The 18,321-nt window shown below is 51.1% G+C and overlaps 1 protein-coding gene across 2 annotated transcripts in view; it reads right to left on the bottom strand.

Moving 5' to 3' along the window:
* ABTB2 (ankyrin repeat and BTB domain containing 2) overlaps positions 1–18,321 on the bottom strand; it is a 186,371-nt gene that overhangs the window by 20,078 nt on the left and 147,972 nt on the right. For both annotated transcript variants that reach the window (XM_061381099.1, XM_061381100.1), the window contains 2 exons: positions 2,765–2,917; positions 1,294–1,459 (listed from right to left, as the gene is read on the bottom strand). In XM_061381099.1, the coding sequence (XP_061237083.1) occupies positions 1,294–1,459; positions 2,765–2,917 (319 nt within the window). The remainder of the gene's footprint in view (positions 1–1,293; positions 1,460–2,764; positions 2,918–18,321) is intronic.

Consider the following 18,321-nt stretch of genomic DNA (forward strand, 5'->3'; position numbering starts at 1 on the left):
GGAAGACATCTCCCCCAGGATGAAAGCCCCGGAGCTCGCGTCGACAGAGGCACCTTGGGGAGATATGACGCCCAGCCTGTCACCTCCCGGAGCCCTCCTGCAGCAACTCCCTCAGCCTCGTGGTTTCCTGTCCCAGCACATGCCTGACTGTCCCGCCCCGATGCTCTGGCTCCCAGCATCTCCCTTCCCTGGGATGCCTTCCCCCACTCCTCTCTGCTGCATCCACCTCCCACTCCCTCCCTCCAGCACGACTCAGGAAGAATCCTTCCCTGACTGCTCCTGCCTGACTTGCCAAAGTCCACTCTGGCTTGGGTTCACCAGGCACCTCATCACAGCCTCTGCTGTGTCAGCATCTCATCCGAGGGTGCCACGTGACCTCTACCTGACCTCTCAGCTACCGTTTAACTTCCCCCAACCTTTCTTGTGGACTTCTAAACTACAGTGCCATTACCCTGGGGAAGCTCACGCAACTGCATCAGATAAAAATTGCATCTCCCACAGGTGGGGAAGGGCCTGGGGTCGGCCTGCTTGGATTCTTCTAATCCCAGCTCTGCTCCTCATTAGTTGTGTGAGCTCTGTACCCCAGGCTCCCTATCTATAAAATGGGGATGAATCCTACTTTACAGGGCTGTGGTTAAGATTAAATGAGTTAATCTGTGCAAAGTGCTTAGAACACTGCCTGGAACACAGGAAGTGCTGTATAAATGCCAGCTCTTCACAGCAAAAACAAAAACGAAAGCAGGTCAAAAAACTCCGGTCAAAATCTGCCTAAAATTCCTCCATCGCCTCCAACACTTCCTGTCCCCTTTTCTGGCTTCATTTAATGCATCAGCACTTTTCACTAACATACTCTGCATTTCATGACTTTGTGTTTCTTAGCATCTGTCTCCTCCTCTAGCATGTTAACTCATGAAGGCAAGGATTTCTACTGGAGCGTGGCACACAGGATGCCCTAATACAAGTCTCAGTGATCATTATCCCTAGCTCTCTATCAAGCTGATTTCTCTGGACGTTCTCCCAGCCTTGCACCATCTGGGACAGCCTCCAGCCTTCCAGTGAGGGGAAGCCGAATGCCCGTTACAAATGATTTACAAGGGGTGCCTGGGAAGTCTCTGAGTTGGCCATCTACATAGATGGCAGAGTGTGATTCGGGAGGAACCCGCTTCTTAGAAACACAGCTGAGTGGGCGGGTCTCAGGCCTGGGACAGAACAGACTGAACCACCAGTTACCGCAGTCGCACATCACTGCGGACTCTGGTCCTGAGCCTGCCTGGCGGAGCACTCGGAACGCACCTGGTCATCCATGGTGTTCACCCCGTCGGGGCCCAGGGCTTCGATCGCCTGGCTGATGAGGTCGGTCCTTCCGCAGTTGAGCATGCGGAAGCCCAGGTCCTGGTTGAATTTTTCAGTAGCCGCTCGGGCATCCAGCCTCCGGAAGGAACTGAAACAGCATTCGGGTCTGCGCAGAGGAGACCAGGTGTTCAAGTCTGGCTGTTTCTGCTAGGACATGGCCTCACTACAAGAGGTGACTCTGCTGTGCTAGGCCGATGTGAGGCGTGAGCATGGTGTGGACGGGGAGGACAGGGAATTACCATCTAATCGGCTGTGACTGGCCATGTCATGCTGGGTGACAGGAAGAGCACACGCTTCGGCTTTTCTATAAACATGCTAAAGAAGTGCTCTGAGCTCTTGGGAGCTGTCAACGATCAGAAATGAAATCCCCCACAAAATGATCTCTCAGGGGACTTTCTGAGGTGGAAGAAGCTCTGGTTGGGGTTTGGGCCACACAGAGTACTCGGCTGTGTATTTTTTTTGGACGGAGTAGGCTGTACTTGTTCTCAAGAATGGTCATTGAGGCCAAGTTCCAGTCCTCGATGCTCCATCCTCTCCCCTCCGTGCTTCCTGGTGAGGCCCGGAAGCACCAAAGAAACGGCAGAGAGTGGACCAGACTCCCAGGTGCAGCCAAGCCATCCTACCAAGGACAGCCATGGTCTGCAGAGGGTGAGCCACGGGCTTTCGATAGGTGGCTTTTGCCTGGAGCCTTGATTGGGCCACAGAGTAGAAAACACGTGTCACAGGATGAGGTCGTAGCATTTGCTATTTGGAGACAGAAGAAGGGGAGGGCAAAGCGGGGCTCTCCCAGGTCAAGGATGGCCAGGGGACCGTTCCTCTGGAACAACTTCAAGAGGCCAGTCCAACACAACAGAGGCACACTGGGAAGGAACTAAGGACCCAGGCTTGGGGCCACATGGGCCTGGCTTCAAATTCAGGCATGGTCAGCTTGCTAGCTGAGAATCTGTGGGCAAGTTACTGCTCCTCCTGATCCTCAGCTTCTCCAGCTGTAAAATGGGCATTAAAGCCCCTTCTTCTCTGAGGTTGTCAAAGGATGGAGAAAAAGCATATAAAATAGGAGAGCTCAGCACTGGCCTGCACCTAGGAAGTGCTCCAGAAAGTGGTGGCAACCGCAGGGAGGAGGGCCCACTCTGCTGTGTACCCCAATAGTCCCACTGTGAGCGCTCTCTCACCCAAAATGCAAATGGGAGTCTGCTCTGTGCCAGACCCATGGCTGCAGAGGACACATTGGAGAGCAGCCCAGGTCCAGAACAGATCGGTTCTAACAGGTGGGCTCACAAAGAAAGCGCCTTAGAGCAGATCCAACGAGTCGGCTGCAGCCCCTGCTTTTGGCTCCCTCCTGATCCAGGAGAGTGAGGGAGCAGCGGGTTTACCCAGGCCTTCCCCACCTCACTCCTCCCCGATTCCATACTTGAGCTGCCGGGGCTCGCAGTCCAGGCCGGGCAGCAGCAGCCGGGCCGCCTGCCGGATGTCACCACTGTCCACGGTGAGGCTGCGGCGGTGCTCCGCGTACGTGATGGCCACACGCATCCACTCCATCAGCGGTGGCAGCAGCATGAAGGGCCTGGGGGGCGGCAGAGAGAGAGAGGGTCAGGCACCCCCTTGAGCACCCCCTCTCAGGACAGCCATGGAGGCTGGGCCCACCCCCCATAGAGTCATGAGGTGTGGAGGGGACCTGACCTTCCTCCTCAGGGAGACCCTGATCTGTCCCCTTCCACAGGAGCTCTGTCAGGGCTTGGAAGGAATTCCTGTCATGGGCCACGAGCAGAGCCTGAGGGCCTCAGGTGGCCCAAGAGGAACTGGAGACTCTTGCCCCCTCCACAGAATTCAGGCGGGCTCTCCAGGGTGCTCGGGGGCAGAGGAAAGAGTCCCACAGACCCTGGTGTGCTGCTGAGCCCCTTCATCACCACAGACAACACCCCGTGGCTGTTTCCTTCTTTACCTGTGAGACGAGGTGATCCCCACTTCTCAGGACGACTGGAAGGCCCAGTGAGATGACGCATATCACACTATACATGCACGGCTGACAGCCGCTCCCTCAACTGACCCCTGGGCTGAGGTGGATCTAGTCCCTTCCTGTGGCAGGCTGGCGGCCCCGGCCTGGTGCTCCAGGTCCTCCAGGGAGGGAGTCCCGGGGCCTATGTCAAACCCAGAACCCATGGCCATGGTGTGAGGCGGCTAGGAGGCCAGGAGACGCAGCTCAGCAAGGCTTCGGAGCTACAAACTCAGGGGGCACCTGCCGCGGGTGTTTTGTGGGCCACCAGGGGGCGCCACTCACAGGAAGGTGACTATGGCCCCCTGGTGGAGCAATATGGTGGCTCTGCCCCTCAGGGCCGGTCCCTGCCCTTCCCACCAAGCTTGACTCCTGTCTGTCTGTCCTCTGCCTGTTCTGGTCTCCAACAGTGAGACCTCAGAATGCTCCACAGTCCAGCAGACCCCACGCTGCAGAGGGGCCCTGATAGCTGGTCTTGGCTTCATGCCTGCCGCCCCCGTCCCACCACCCCCCACCACTTCCTCTGATATCCTGGGCTCCTCAAGCGATAGGTCCCTGCTGTCACCATCTTTCCCTCAGACAGGCAGAGAGGTTTTCTGTCCAGGAGGAAGACCTCCATCCTTTCTCCTCAGCTTCTGAGTAAACCACCTGCAGGGAATGTCTTCACGAGACTTCTCTAAGGTTTCCAAAAGTTTAGGTCATCTTCAAAGTTTTCAAAGCTTCTCTCCTTGAGGGCAAAGGACGCCTTTTATTTATTTATTTAATAAGATAATAAGATGGGGTTTGTAAAAGTGGCTCATTTGGAAGTTATTTTGATGTCCTGGTTCTGGCATTCTGAAAATACACCTGGATTTGAATCATTTCACTGGTGCACTGTGTGATTAGTCACTCAGTCATGTCCAGCTCTTTGTGACCCCAGGGACTATAGCCAAGCAGGCTCCTCTGTCCATGGGGATTCTCCAGGCAAGAATACTGGAGTGGATTGCCATGCCCTCCTAAAGGGAATCTTCCCAACCCAGCGATCGAACCCAGGTCTCCCGCGTTTTGGGCGGATTCCGTCTGAGCCACCAGGGAAGCCCAAAGTGTGCTAACTGTACCAACTGCTGCGATGACAAGGTGGCCAAAGGTTGGGAAAGGCTTGTAGCCCTGGACTTCAGGGATGCTCAGATCATCACCCCAACTTACTTTCCAGCCCTGACTCAAACCTTTCATCAGGACACATCAGACCACCAGACATTCATGGTTCTCAAGCCCACCCTGGCTGTCCCCACCTCCTTGAAAGAATGAACCAGCTCTCACCTCTGCTCATCCAGATCCTCTTTATCCTTCAAGGACTGGTTCCAATGCCACTTCTTTCTAGAAGCCTTGCCACATCCCTTCTCCAATGAAAATACTCCTCCTTCTCCAAGATCCCTTAGAACTCTACTCTAGAATAAATATGTCTCATGTTCCTGACTAGACTATTTCTCTTTAGACAAGAATGATGCCTCCACCATCCCTGGTTCTCCAAAGTATACCCAGCACAGGGCCTGGACACAGCAGATCCTCAGTTAAGTTGAATACTGAAAGGATGGCTAAGCATCAGGAATGTGGCAGAATACACCCGAGTTTGCAGTTCTGGACCAAGTCCTCTTTCTGCCCAGAAAAAAAAAAAAGACATATACTTTTCAAGGGCACAGTGTAGACTAGTTAAGAGTGGGAAGCCAGGACCCTTAATGGGGAGCTTGTAGAATCCAGGAAGGAACCGCAATTCATTTCTGAATTACCCTCCTGTTTATAAGATCTTCCTTGGTTGTGAATGCCCATTTGAATTCCCCCCAAATATTTTGGAATTTTACAGTTCTTATACCACAGTGCTGCAAGGTAAGCTTAGAGAAGCTACGTCTACATATCAGTCCTTCTGATTCAAGGGGAAGGCTTTATTTAATCCACCAGCACTGGAGACTGAAGCGTAAACAAAAAGATAGTTCACGGATGTGCCAGCCATTCTTCCCTATTGTGGCCAACAGCCAAAACAAAGAGCCAAGTGTGGCCACAAACGCTCTCAGCAGCATCTCCCAGCTGCCCTACGGGAAATCCGAGAGGGAACTCAGGAAACCATGAAGTCTAATCAGATGGTGTCATGATTCATTCCCCAGGCTTGTGCCTCTTACAACTGGGCATGTGAAAAGATAGAATATTGGTAACTGGTGGGCAGATACTGGGGACTGGTTCATTAAGCCTCCAATTTACCAACTTAGCTGGAGAGCTGGAAAACTGAAAACTACATTTCCCAGACTCCTTTGTAATTAGACTTCACCATTAAGATATAGCTGCATGAGATCTGATAAATGGATGTGAAGCGGAGGTCCCCTTTGTGTCTTCTTTGCTTGGTTCTACTAGCAGACCAAGTCATAAAACATGAGGTATTACTTTCCCCCTGTCGAGCATTCCCGTGTCCATTTCCCGACTTCCTGAGTGCTTCAGAGACAGCAGTACTGCTACTGAAGGCAACAGCAAAACCTCTCGACTCCAGCTTTAATCCTGAATTACAGTTTCTGGGGTTGTCTCAGAGGGAGAAGCCCCCCAATAGCAAGTTTTGTATTGTTCTTGGTTGGAGTCATTCCTGGAGGTTCAGTCTTAGACCTGCTCCTTGAGCCCACACAATGATTCTTTTGGCACACAATTCCCTGCATTAAATCCCTTCCTGTTGAAAACACTCTAGGTGTTTTCTCTTCCCTGAATTGTACACTGATTAATATTCTCAACATACAAAAATACTCCAGGGTTAAGGCTACCACTATGCCTCTGACTGGTGCCCACTTGTCCACATCCAAGGCCATTGCAGCCCCCCAAATAATCCTTTTGGGCCTTTCTCCTTGGCCCACCCACCGGCTGACCTGTGGCCCATAGGAAAGTAAAATGACGTGCAATTCATGGACTTTCTCAGTAACATCCTTCCCTTGGCCTGTGGGCTCCAGGCTACTATTTCCTTTCAGGTTATTTCATCTAGCCCATTGGGCATGCTGAGAAGCTGGCCTTCATTACTGGACATTCTGGAAAATCCCTATAAAAACTCCCATCTGTACTGGCCACGGCTGTGTTCTAACACGGGGTGAAAGCGCGCCAGAGGACCAAGGCTGGGAATGATTGGCTATGCACCATCCCCAGGGTCTCTCCAGTTCCAGAGGAAAAGGCCCGCTTCCCTCTTTTTGCCTTTTCGCCAGGCTGCGGTTGGCCGCAAGCCACTGCCTGTCCCGTGCTGGGCCTGGTACCTTGGACCAGTGGTTCTCGAGTGCTTTGGTCTCAGGATCCCTTTTGTACTCTTACAGATTATTCATGCTCTCAAAGAGCTTTTGTTTATGTGTGTTGTTCTATCGCTAATTACTGTATCCGAAATGAAAACAGAGAACTTCAAACCTCTGAATACATAGGTTCACATTCTGTCAGCCATCAGAGTGATACTATGCTTGTTTGTCACACAGTCTCTGAGAAACTCCCCAGGAACTTGTGAGAAAATGAGTGAAGAGGCAAATAACATCTCATTGTTATGAAAATAATGCTGACCCTGGGGCCTCCTGAGAAGCCTCTGGGACCCAAGGGGTCCCCAGACCACACTGATAACTGCTGCCTCAGACAAATGCAGCCTTGCCCTGGGGCAAGGCTGCTCTCAGGCGTGGGGCTGGCATCCCGCCCCAGTCCAGTCAATTCTAGAATGGTGTGTGGTGAACATGCACACTCTTGGCTTAAGGATCTGAGGATTCCACACCGAATCTTCATTGGGAGAAAATCCTAGTTTCTAGAAGCCACTGAACTGAGTCTATAACCTTGGGCATATCATTACCTTCTTTGGGCCTGTTTTTCTTTTAAACACGGGGTTAGGTTGGTGGTTTCTAGACACTTAGCATCATGAGAAACCCTTTTGCTGTTATTTCACAGCCTCCATAAGATGAAAGCTGTACCTTCTGTACAGAGGTCAAGTACACGGGCTCTTGAGGGAGACTGCCCTAGGTTGCAATCCATTGCACTCTTGATGAATTAAACTATAATCCTGTGCAAGTTATCTTCTCTCTCTAGACTCAGCTGTCCCATCAACAAAATGGGTACCAATAATAGGGCCACCTCACAAGACAGCCAGAAGTATGTACATAAAGTGCTTAGCACATGGTAAGTTCTTGGTAAAGGTTAGCTGTTACTATCATTTCAGTGTCTTTTGATAGAGAAAATACATAATAGCAGAAAAGGCTGCAAGAATCTATTAAATGCCTCAGCTCCAGCCTTCATCAAGCCCAGCCAATTCCCTCTCCAAACCCCCCAACCTTCCTGCGAGTATAAACATGTAAAGCTTGCAAAAGCCTGCCAGCGAGCTGCCCACCACCCACTCCACCCCAGCTCATAAAACAGAGCAACAAACACAACCACTATGTCGAGTGTGATCTGGAGACTGTTTCTGGCGGTGCAGGGCCTCGGCCGTCAAGAACCCTAGACCGGGGAAGGGGCAAGGACAACACAGACCCAGGAGCTTTGGGATCATGAACAAGCGAGGGTGTGAGGGAGTGGGCATGGGATACTGTGAGGGACCTGCAGTCCTTGAGGATTGCTGGCGGCTTAACCTCGGAAACACCACACATACACTTGCAAACACATCCGGTCGGGCTGCTACTGTGACAAACAAGGCCACTTAAAAGGGTCACCAACTCCAAGCATTTGTCTTTGTGTGCATAAAATAGCAATTCATGTCATGTGGAGAGCTCGTAAAATATAGCAAAGAGAGTGGGCCTGTAACAGGAAGTGGGGTGAGGAGGAGGAAACAGAGGCCGCGGGAGGCCCAGTGTCTCGCCTAAGGTCAGAGAGCCCTTCAGCAGCAACAGGGAGACCAGCTCCAAGCGTCGTGACTCAGTTTCTCTTTTCCCTCTTTAATCAAACAATTGAGCCTGAGTATATCAAGCTAACAGGCTCACAAGGCCCCTCACCAGGACCAGGCCTGCAAAAGCCATTTTTTCCCATTAAAAAAGAAATGAAAGAGAATAAACTTCTTAAGGCCTTGGTTTTAAGAGGTCCCTGCAGCCTGGAAAAAAAAAAAACCAAAAACCAAAAAACAAACCCTGCCCCACTCAGCAAGCGTATGATTTATTGGGATTACAGTCCCATAAGCGGTGTCTTAACAACACGAAACAGGAAATGCCTCCAATTTCCAGCTCAAAGCAGGCTCTGTTCTTCCTTGAGGTGGGCAGGGGCCTTGGGGAGAGAGTCAGGTTGGCAGATGGGGCACAAGCCTGGAACTGGAGGCCCAGGCTTGATACGACCTTGTGCCTCTGTCCCCACCGGGCAGGCCAAGTCTGGGTCTGTCCCTTCTGTGCCCACCCATGAGGACTGGGTGCAAGGATTCAGGCAGGTGGGTCTGGGAGGTGCCCACTGGCTGGGTAGGCCCTCGACACCTGGCCTGAGCTCAGCCCCAGGAAACCTGGGCCATGGTTTCTTAACTTCCACTGTTGACTGGGAGCAGAGGGTGCCATGGGGCACAGGCCTGGCTCCTGGAGCTGGGAGGGTTTGGGGAGGCCCACGATGCCTTAGGCTAGCTCCATAAGGAGATGTCCTCATCACCATCTAAGCTCAGCCCACCCCGAGGTAAGGATCCTTAGTCTAGGAAAGGAATCTCACAAGGACCAGCTACACAGATGATGGTCAAGGGAGGGGCTGGCCAGAAGATCTCCCACCCTCAGCCCTAAATTCTTGCACTGATTTTGCCCTGCCTTCAGTGAGGGTCACTGCTGAGCCCTAGGGTGGAATGGGGTGACCTTCCCTCCAATCCTTCTCTCTTCAGGACGTTGCTCGGAAGCACACTGCTTCCGCACCCCACCCTGCCATGCTGCCTGGGTTGGGCCTGGCAAGTGGCACAGTCAGGAACCTGCAAAGATGCCAACCTTTTCCCAATCAAGTGCCAGCTCTTCAAGCAGAGACTGCTCTGGGAAAGTCAAGGTTGGCTCTGCTTTGCCAACTCTGAGGCCCTCACCCCCAAATCCCCCAAGATTTCCGGAGGGCTGCGGTGGCCTAACACCAAGCCAAAACATCCATGGAGAATGAAACCAACATTGTCCCAAATGAAGTCAGATTCCACTCCCAGCACAAAGGATGCGATTCTAGTCTGGCTCACATCTTGGACTAATTATTTTTCTAGAATGGCTTGGTAAACCAGAGTGGTTTGGCTCAGCTTGGAGTCAGAGCTGAGCAGGCATCTCTCTTCTGACTCTGAGGACTATCTACCCCCCACAGTCCCTTGGCCTCGGACCTGGCAGCTGACCCCTAACAGAATCTCCACCTGGGGTCAGGTGACTTCTGTGAGGGGCAGGGCTTAGGGCTTTCTTCGGGGAAATATGCTTTTCTTATTAAAACCCATCTGGTACAGATTAGAGGCACCAGAAAAACCTCTACTTGCTCAGATATGCATATGGATATAAATTTAGATTACAACCCAGTCATGATTAGCTGTGAACGACTTCCCTACCTCTTCCTATTGGTTGCCCATCAGGGAACCCCAACATGAGCTATGGATGGGAGGCCAATAGTGTAGCAATAGGGGTATCCTGGCCCAGCTCCTCAGGCAGGCAGGATTACTCGGGAAACACAAACAGCTAGTGTGTACAGAGCATCTGCTAAGCACCTGGCACTGTTTTAAGCCCTTTACATCTATTGACTCATCTCATCCTCATTGCTACTTTAGGAAACAGGTATTATTATTGTCCCCACTTTATACATGGGGAAACTGAGGCCTGTAGAGGTCAAGTAACTTGCTCTAGGTCACACACCTAGTAAGTGGCAGAGTGGGGAGGTAGTCCCAGGCAGGGTACCCCCAAGATCCAAGCTCCCAAATAGTGTACTCCACCGCCACCTAGCTTAGTAAGTTGACTCTGGCTTCCCATTTTCTGGACCCTGTGCCACCGCTTTCATCTTGGGAATAATGAGTATTAAGCACAGTAACTGTGTAATCTGTCACCAAGCTGGACCACATTTGAGAAGGAAGAGGAGTGTTCCTGCCAACACCTCTGGGACAGCAGGCATAAGAGACAAGTGTCTCAGGCAAACACGAACACCCGGCCACCCTAGCGTTTAGCACTTGGGTAAAGCACCTCGCCTGGCTCGTGGGTCCCCTGCAGCAGTGGGAGGCCCTCTCTGCCCACCCGCCTGAGCCTGGTCTCCATTCTGCTCCTGCACAGCACATGCATGCTAACTCGCTTCATTCTTGTCCAACTCTTTGCTACCCCATGGACTGTAGCCCACCAGGCTCCTCTATCCATGGGATTCTCCAGGCCAGAATACTAGAGCGGGTGGCTATTTTCTCTTCCAGGGCATCTTCCTGACCTAGGTATCGAACCCACGTCTCTTATGTCTCCTGCATTGGCAGGCAGGTTCTTTACCACTAGCACCACCGAGGAAGCCCCCAAACATACACCAGCTGTAATCATTTTGCTAGCTGGCATTGACTGCTTTCTCCTCAGACTATAATTTCTCTGAAGGCAGAGACTGCTGTTGTCCATCCCTCAGGACAGAAGCCCACATAAGAGACTCAACTTTTGAATTTAGAAATGCACAGCACGCCTCTCACTCCTGGAGGCAGAGCCCTCAAACTGCGAACATGTTCTCAGGGGTCTGCTCTTACTCTAGTGCTCTCTGCAGGGTCCCTGAGCTCTAAGTCAGCCAGATGAGCTCATGAAATGGGGAAGCACTTCATCTTCCACGCTTGGAGGCCTGAGCTGACTTGGGTATTAACAAATGGTTCTCTTCAGAAAAGAAAGAAAATATTGCTCTGATAAAAAGATAACCATTTCACAGAATTTTCTACCCAGGAACCGCTTCCTGGGGGAACTCGGCTGACTGGGGCTGAGGAGGTTTTTCTGGGAGGGTGGAGGCAATGGCAGGTGCGGTTCAGCAGATGTCTATGTGGCCTTGAGCCGCGATTTAGGGGACACAGCCATCTATCTTTGATAACTGGGCCTGACTCCAGGGTGGCTTCTTATGTGGGCGGATGTTACAGATTTCAGTGGAGACTGCACCCCTCCACCCTCTCCCACCCAGCAGGGAGGGCTCCCAGTGCCGCGAGCCTCAAGGCGTCTATCTGGCCTCTCAGGCCAAGGCCCTCCCGCATGGTGGCCTGGCTGGTTGGCAACTGGCCCAGCCAGCAGAGTATCGCTGCTTCCCACACACCTGGAATGCAGCGGGCTGAAAGCAGGCCTCTTTCCACCTGGCTAAGGTGTGGCTCCCTTGGCCTCTCGGCCACACCTCACCCATGGGGCTCGCTGCTGCATTAAGGTGTAAGAGATGCAGAATCAGCCAGGCTCAGCATCTGTGATGGCTGACAAGAGACCACAGTTCTTTCACCATGTGAAAGAAGTCAGGCCGGCAAGGGCCTCTAGCCTGCTCAAACACAAGCTCCTTCTTTCGAACACAATGCTTTCAAACCATGGTGAGGGTGCTTGTCACCACTCAGGGACCTCGGCCAACAAGTCAGGCTGGAGAGGAGCCTATGACTTAGCTGTCCTGCTCCACTTATCCTGCAGATAACTGCTGAGCAGTGGGGTGGGGGTCTTTAATTTAGTCTCTGAATAGGTATTCCTGTCTGGACTCAGCTGAGTATCATCACACAGCATCTGCCTTCTCCCATACCCCAGAGTCTAAGGCAGAAAGGGGACCCATTCACACAGTTGGGTGAAGCGTTTCCAGAAGGGACTTTTCTGGTGGCTCAGTGGTTAGTTAAGACTCCATGCTCCCAATACAGGGGCCTGGGTTGGGTCCCTGGTCAGGGAACTAAGATCCCCCGTGCCACAGCTAAAACATCTCACACACAGCAATGAAGATCCCAAGTGCTGAAACTAAGACCCAACACACCCAAATCAATCAATCAATCCAATGGCTCAAGTGGTGAAGAGTCCACCTGCAACGCAGGAGACACAAGAGACAAGAGTTTGATGCCTGGGTCAGGAAGATCTCTTGGAGGAGGAAATAGCAACCCACTCCAGTATTCTTGTCTGGAAAATCCCATGGACAGAGGAGCCTGGTTGGCTACAGTCCATGGGGTCACAAAAAGTTGAATGTAACTGAGCACGTGATGAAAGGATTAAAAAAAAAAAGTTTCCAGAAACTTCTAGGAGGAGGTAGGGGCATGGCTCTTGAGGCCTGGCAGAGAAGCACATGTGTAAGGGTTAGGGTTACCGGTGAATTTGACTTGTACTGTAGAGGCAGTGCACTCCAACTCAGTCAGAGGAAAAGGTTCCCAGCACTTGATCATCCTTTCTGTACCCCTAGCCCAACTGCAGCTTCAGGGAAGATGCTGGCCTGGTTAGTAAAGCAGTAAAGCCACATTGCTAAGATTTGCTGAGGGCCTACTATGTGCCAAGTAAGCAAACTTTACCCTTTAACAGCACCCTGTAAGGGAGGTATAACTATTAGTCTGCGTTTTACAAATGTGGACACCAAGGCTTTGAGAGGTTTGGACACATGTCCAAGGTCACACAGCTAGCCAGTGGTGAGCTGTCTGGCTCTAAAGTGAAAGACTCCAGGGTCTTTCCAGAGACCAAACTGTCATGCATTAAACGCTCTGAATCCCTGGCCGGTGGAGAACTGGAAGGCAGGCATGAGGGAGAAAAGAGTTACTGTAGTGCACCCGCAAGCCTGCTGTGCCCACCGCCTCATCAGCACTGAAGGCAGGAGGCATTTGGGTGCTGGGCTGGGGCCCAAAGCCCCAAGGGAACACTCTGGACCCCTTAAGAGCCTTCTGTCCCCAAATCGGAAATATGAAAACAGCCAAGGAGGTGGCAGTCAGAGGCGTTGGGCTTGTGGGAGGAGGGAGGTCTGGGAGCTGGCTGGCAGGCAAGTAGGAGCAGGCCAGAGCCCACCCATGTGACTGTAGATATTGCCTGAGCTCCTATCCTGCCCCATCCCCAGGGGTCTGGAAAGTCCAACTTTGAGAAAGCAAACTCCATTCCCTGGAGTTGGGACTTCCCAGCACCGAAGCTCTCTCTGGGAGCCTGGCGACGCTGTAGACAAAGGGGATTTGTGGCGATGTGTTATAAAAACATCCCCAGGCCCAGCAATTCCCGGTCCTCTCCTTCCCGGTGGGACCGGTGGGCGCAACAATGGGACAGGAAGTCACACGCAACAGGCAGCCCCCGGGGCGCTTGTCAACGGCTGGGCTGGGATCCTGTCTCCAGCCTCTGTTATCTGGCACTGGTACTTCCTCTGTTTGCCCCCTATCCCTGGCTCACTCCTTCTCGAAAGCTGGACGGATGCCCACCTGTGCTGGCTACCCAGAGCCAGCAAACTCAAGCCTGTGGGGAAAGAGGCCCCAAGAAATTGAGAGCGAGCAGCTCAAGTCACAGGAGGTGCTGATGGAGGGACCAGCTTCCAGGGTCTTGTTCTTTCTCCCCTGGAAGGCGGGAGGGAGGTATTGCCTGTGACACCGTGAATTCACTGTAGCCGTATCATTGGCTTTCCCTGTCTAAGCTCTGAGCTGTCCCTTTCTAGCTGTGACTTTGGGTGACTTTGGGTGTTTGTCTTGCCTTCTGCTGTGGGAGAAGGCCTCAGTCTGCGCCTTCCTTCGAGAGCTTCCCTCGAGAGCTTGTGAGGAACTGCTAGACAGCTGTGGTTATAAAGTGCTTTATAAGCCATAAAACTGTCCAGGACTTCCTTGGCGGTCCAGTGGTTAAGAATTTGCCTGCCAATGCAGGGGACACAGGTTTGATCCCTGGTCCTGGAAGATCCCACATGCCATGGGGCAACTAAGCCTGTGAGCTGCAGCTACTGAAGCCCATCACACCCTAGAGCCTGTGCTCTGCAGCAAGAGAACCCACCACAAGGAGCAGCCCATGCACTGCAACTAGAGAGCAGCCCCGGCTTGCCGCAACTAGAGAGAGCTTGAACACAGCAACAAAGACCCAGTGCAGCCAAAAATAACAATAAAGATTAAACAAACAAACAAACACCTTTTGTCCAGATGTTTGTGATGTGAAAGTCACTCAGTTGTGTCCGACTCTTTGTGACCCCATGGACTACACAGTCCATGGAATTCTCCAGGCCAGAATACTGGAGTGGGTAGCCTTTCCCCTCTCCAAGGGGTCTTCCCAACCCAGGAATTGAACCCAGGTCTCCCGCATTGCAGGCAGATTCTTTACCAGCTGAGCCACCAGGGAAGCCCCCAGATGCTTATAGCCCATGTAAATATGTATCAGTTCATACCACTCCCACACTTAACACTTGACTGTGGCAGCCTGTCCTGTGTAGGTACTGGGACCAAACCAGCAAGCAAGGGGCCTGGGACACAAGTACACCACTGACTTTGGAGCATTTGACTTGCTGCTCGGTTTGTGAACCAATGGGTGGATGAAATCCAGTTTTTAGAGTTCTTTGAGATTCTTGGATGGTGGGTTGTGATAAATCAAAGTTTGTACATATTTCTGTTCAAAACAGTCTTCACTGAGCTAGTCCTTTGGTCCATCTGGTCTACCAATCTTTGTCACTTGCCTGGTTCTCTGGCTACTGTCAGGGTGAGATAAGATGGAATTAAAGGGAGAGACTGAAGGAGGTATATATGAGAGAAAAAGAAAACAAGCATTTTGAGTAGATGTGATTTTTAAAATCACCATTGTTTTGGGTTATTTAAGCATTAAACACGATTTAGTTATGAGTCCTTTCACAGGTTTATGAAAATAGTAATTACACAGCTAATAGCAGCTACCATGTATGAAGAGCTTACTCTGTGCTAAGTCCTTTCAATGGATTACCTCATTTGAACCCTACAAAAACCTTGGCAAGCAGATCAAGCCATTTTTCATGAAAATCTGGGGAAACTGAGGCCTGATAAATTAACGTGCCCATAGTCACACAGTGCATCAACGGCAGAGCAGAGATCCTAGGGATGGTCTTTCTGACTCCATAAGTCCAACCTTTAGGCTCTATAGCTTATCTCACTGAAAAAAATACTTAACTGCTTACTCTGTGCCAGGGAATGTTCTATGTGCTGGAGTCACAGTGGTTACACTGACCCTTGGCGTTTACCTTCTAGAGGGGTGAGAAGAGGGCAGAAAAGGAAGTAAGCAAATCCATAGACAAGGTAGCTTCAGACAGAGGAGGGTGCTTGGAGGAAAATAAAAAGGAGACAGAAGGATGGGGAATGACTAGGGGTGGGAGGGATGGCTCCCTGTGTGCACTGCAGACCACATGACAAGTGGCTTCAGAGGTCCCTGGACACACCAGCCTGAGGAGTGTGTGGAAAAAAGTACTTAATCCATCCAATAGCTATTTTTATTTCTTTTACTTCCATTCTGGGTAAACAGATGGAAATTTAATGCACAAAAGGGGGGAGTAGAAAGAAAAGAGCTTAACATTGCAAATCTTCTTGAAATGGTATTTAAGGGAACCACAAGTCAGGAGTACAAAGCCATCACCGCCATCATCTCTATTATTTGATAAGAAAACACTTTCGCAAGCTGAGCAAAAGATTAATGAGCCCATTTCTTCAGACTGAACACTCAGCCTGTCTGCGGGTGCCTCCTATTTATGTAAAGTGCTCATCCGAGGGGAAACAGCCCCCTCCTGCATCCGGACTGGAACAAAGAAGGGCCTCTCCTCACTGTGGGTTTCATGTGTGTTGGGAGCCCTGCCCCAGGATTTTGAGGCTCCCCCAGGAAGCAAGTACTGCTGGGATCTTCACTCTACACAGGAGGAAACCAGGGCTCAGAAGGTAAGGAGATGTGTTCGGATCACGTGGCTGGAGGAGGAAGGGCTGGCTTGATCCTCACACACCTTTGAGAAGGCAGGTCTCCATGGGAAAACCACTCAAGTCCCACTTAGAAGCATCTACCTAGACAAACAACAACCAGTGATGACTTAAACACACACACATACACCTATTCTGTGTTTGAAAAAAATGTAGATCTGGACTTCCCTGGTTGTCCAGGTCCTAGTGGTTAAGAATCCACCTGCCAATCTAGGGGCCACAGGTTCGATCCCTGGTCTGGAAAGATCCCATGTGCCACAGAGCAGCTAAGCCTGTGCATAAAATCTACCAAAGCTAGCACACTCTAGAGCCTGAGGGCTGCAATGACTGAGTCTGTGTGCCCACCTACTGCCTGTGGCTGCAGCCAGAGAAGCCACTGCAATGAGAAGCCCGCGCACTGCAGCGAAGAGTAGCCCCCATGTGCTGCAACTAGAGAAAGCCTGCATACAGCAGTGAAAGCCCAGTGTAGGGGGAAAAAAAAAGGAGATCCATGTCGGTCACAAAATACACACTGTGAAGCAACAAAATCCCTCTGTGACTTCTGCTGCCCACACCCCATCTGTCCCGGTGTCCTGGGGCTGGTCTTTAAGGCCCAGTTAGAAGCCCAGCCTGTTCTAACATGCTCACCCCACTCCAAGGATGCCAGCCTTCTCCAAGATCCTCTGGAACAGGATGGTGAGTATGATGAAAAAGAAGAAGGAAAAGAACATGATGATGACCAACACATACTGTGTGCCAAGCATGAATACTTTGCACATACTAACTCAATCCCCACGACACTTCTATGCAGTCTGCACTCCTGGTCCTGTGCTGAGAAGAAACTGAGGCATAGAGGCTAAGTGACCGAGGCCACCAGCTCGTAAGTAACACAGCTGGGATTGAATCCAGGCCAGTGGCAGGGCCTGAGAGCTGACCTAACGAAGTACCAGACAATCAAGCTTCCTGTAACACTATCTGCCGGCTCATGCTCAGTTTTTCCCCCTTGTCTTGTTTTTGCCTCTCTTATTAGGCAAGAGACTCAATCACATGAGGCAGTCCTTCGTAATTCTCTTATATTCCTTCCCTGCTGATCAACAGAAGTATAGCGAGAAACGTGTGTTAATAAGTGAAGTGCTTAAGATGGTATCGTATCTGTCACTTAATACGTGCTCTATAATGCTAGCTATAATCAGTAGGGGTGTTTGTAAGTAGGAGTAATATTAGGAGTTGCATTATTAATTATTATTATTGGTAGTGGCAGTAGTTATCTTAGTAGTATCAATAATAGTTAGTAGTAGTATTAACTGTATGAGTTGTAGTCATATTACTAAACCAGATACTGCTTGAGAACCGCTTTTGAAGAAACATCATCCTAAAGAAACATTCATCATCAATGAAGAGAGACTATTCTCAATGTCAACCATGTCATCTAAGAATGCTGATGACCATAATGGGGGCGGGGGGAGGGCGGGCAGGGTGACAGCCACTGTTTATTCTTATGGACCAGGTACAGCTTTACTGTACTCAACTCATTTAATCGCAGTAGCGTCTTATTATCTTCACCATTTTACCATTAAGGAAACTTGGAGGCCTAGAAAGATGGGCTGACATGTCATGCTGCAAGAAGATGGTAGAGATGACACCTCCAGGATGACCCTAGAGGCTGGTGGAGCCCCCAACCTTGGGCAGTACCTGAGGTCATATTATGGACTTTAAGTAGAGTTGGCCAGAACCCTGTGGGCTCACATCTTTGCTAACTCCAGCTTTTCTGAGTTCTGTCCACATATTTTCAGGAACCCCCTTGGCCAGCAAGACATGGATTAGGGCACCCAAGGGCTGGGCTGGACAAAGAGTACCTTCTTCTAGGATCCGACCTGGAAAAAGACTTTGAGCAAAACTAGTTCCATGGGAACTGGGGACTATGTTTGGTATTAAACCAGTATTCCGGGCCCCGTGTCACTTCTGACCCTGCCAGGGGTGCAGGACCACGTACCAGACAGCTCTGGGGTGGCTCCTGGTAGGAGGGCCTCTCCTCATAGCAGCATGGGAAGGGCTTCCTAGCACCTGCATTCTCAGAGCAGTACAGGTGCTGAGAGGGGATGCAGGGGAGAGGGCAAATGGAAACCAGTTGATCCCGAAACCATGGAGCCAGACAGCGGGGCAGGGCTTTCTAGGCCACAGGCTCAGCCCTCCCCTTGCCTTGGCCCCTGAGGTCCCAGCCCCCTCGTGCATGATTCTGGACTGTATT

The sequence above is a fragment of the Bos javanicus genome, chromosome 15, assembly GCF_032452875.1.
Source record: "Bos javanicus breed banteng chromosome 15, ARS-OSU_banteng_1.0, whole genome shotgun sequence".
Lineage (NCBI taxonomy): Eukaryota > Metazoa > Chordata > Mammalia > Artiodactyla > Bovidae > Bos > Bos javanicus.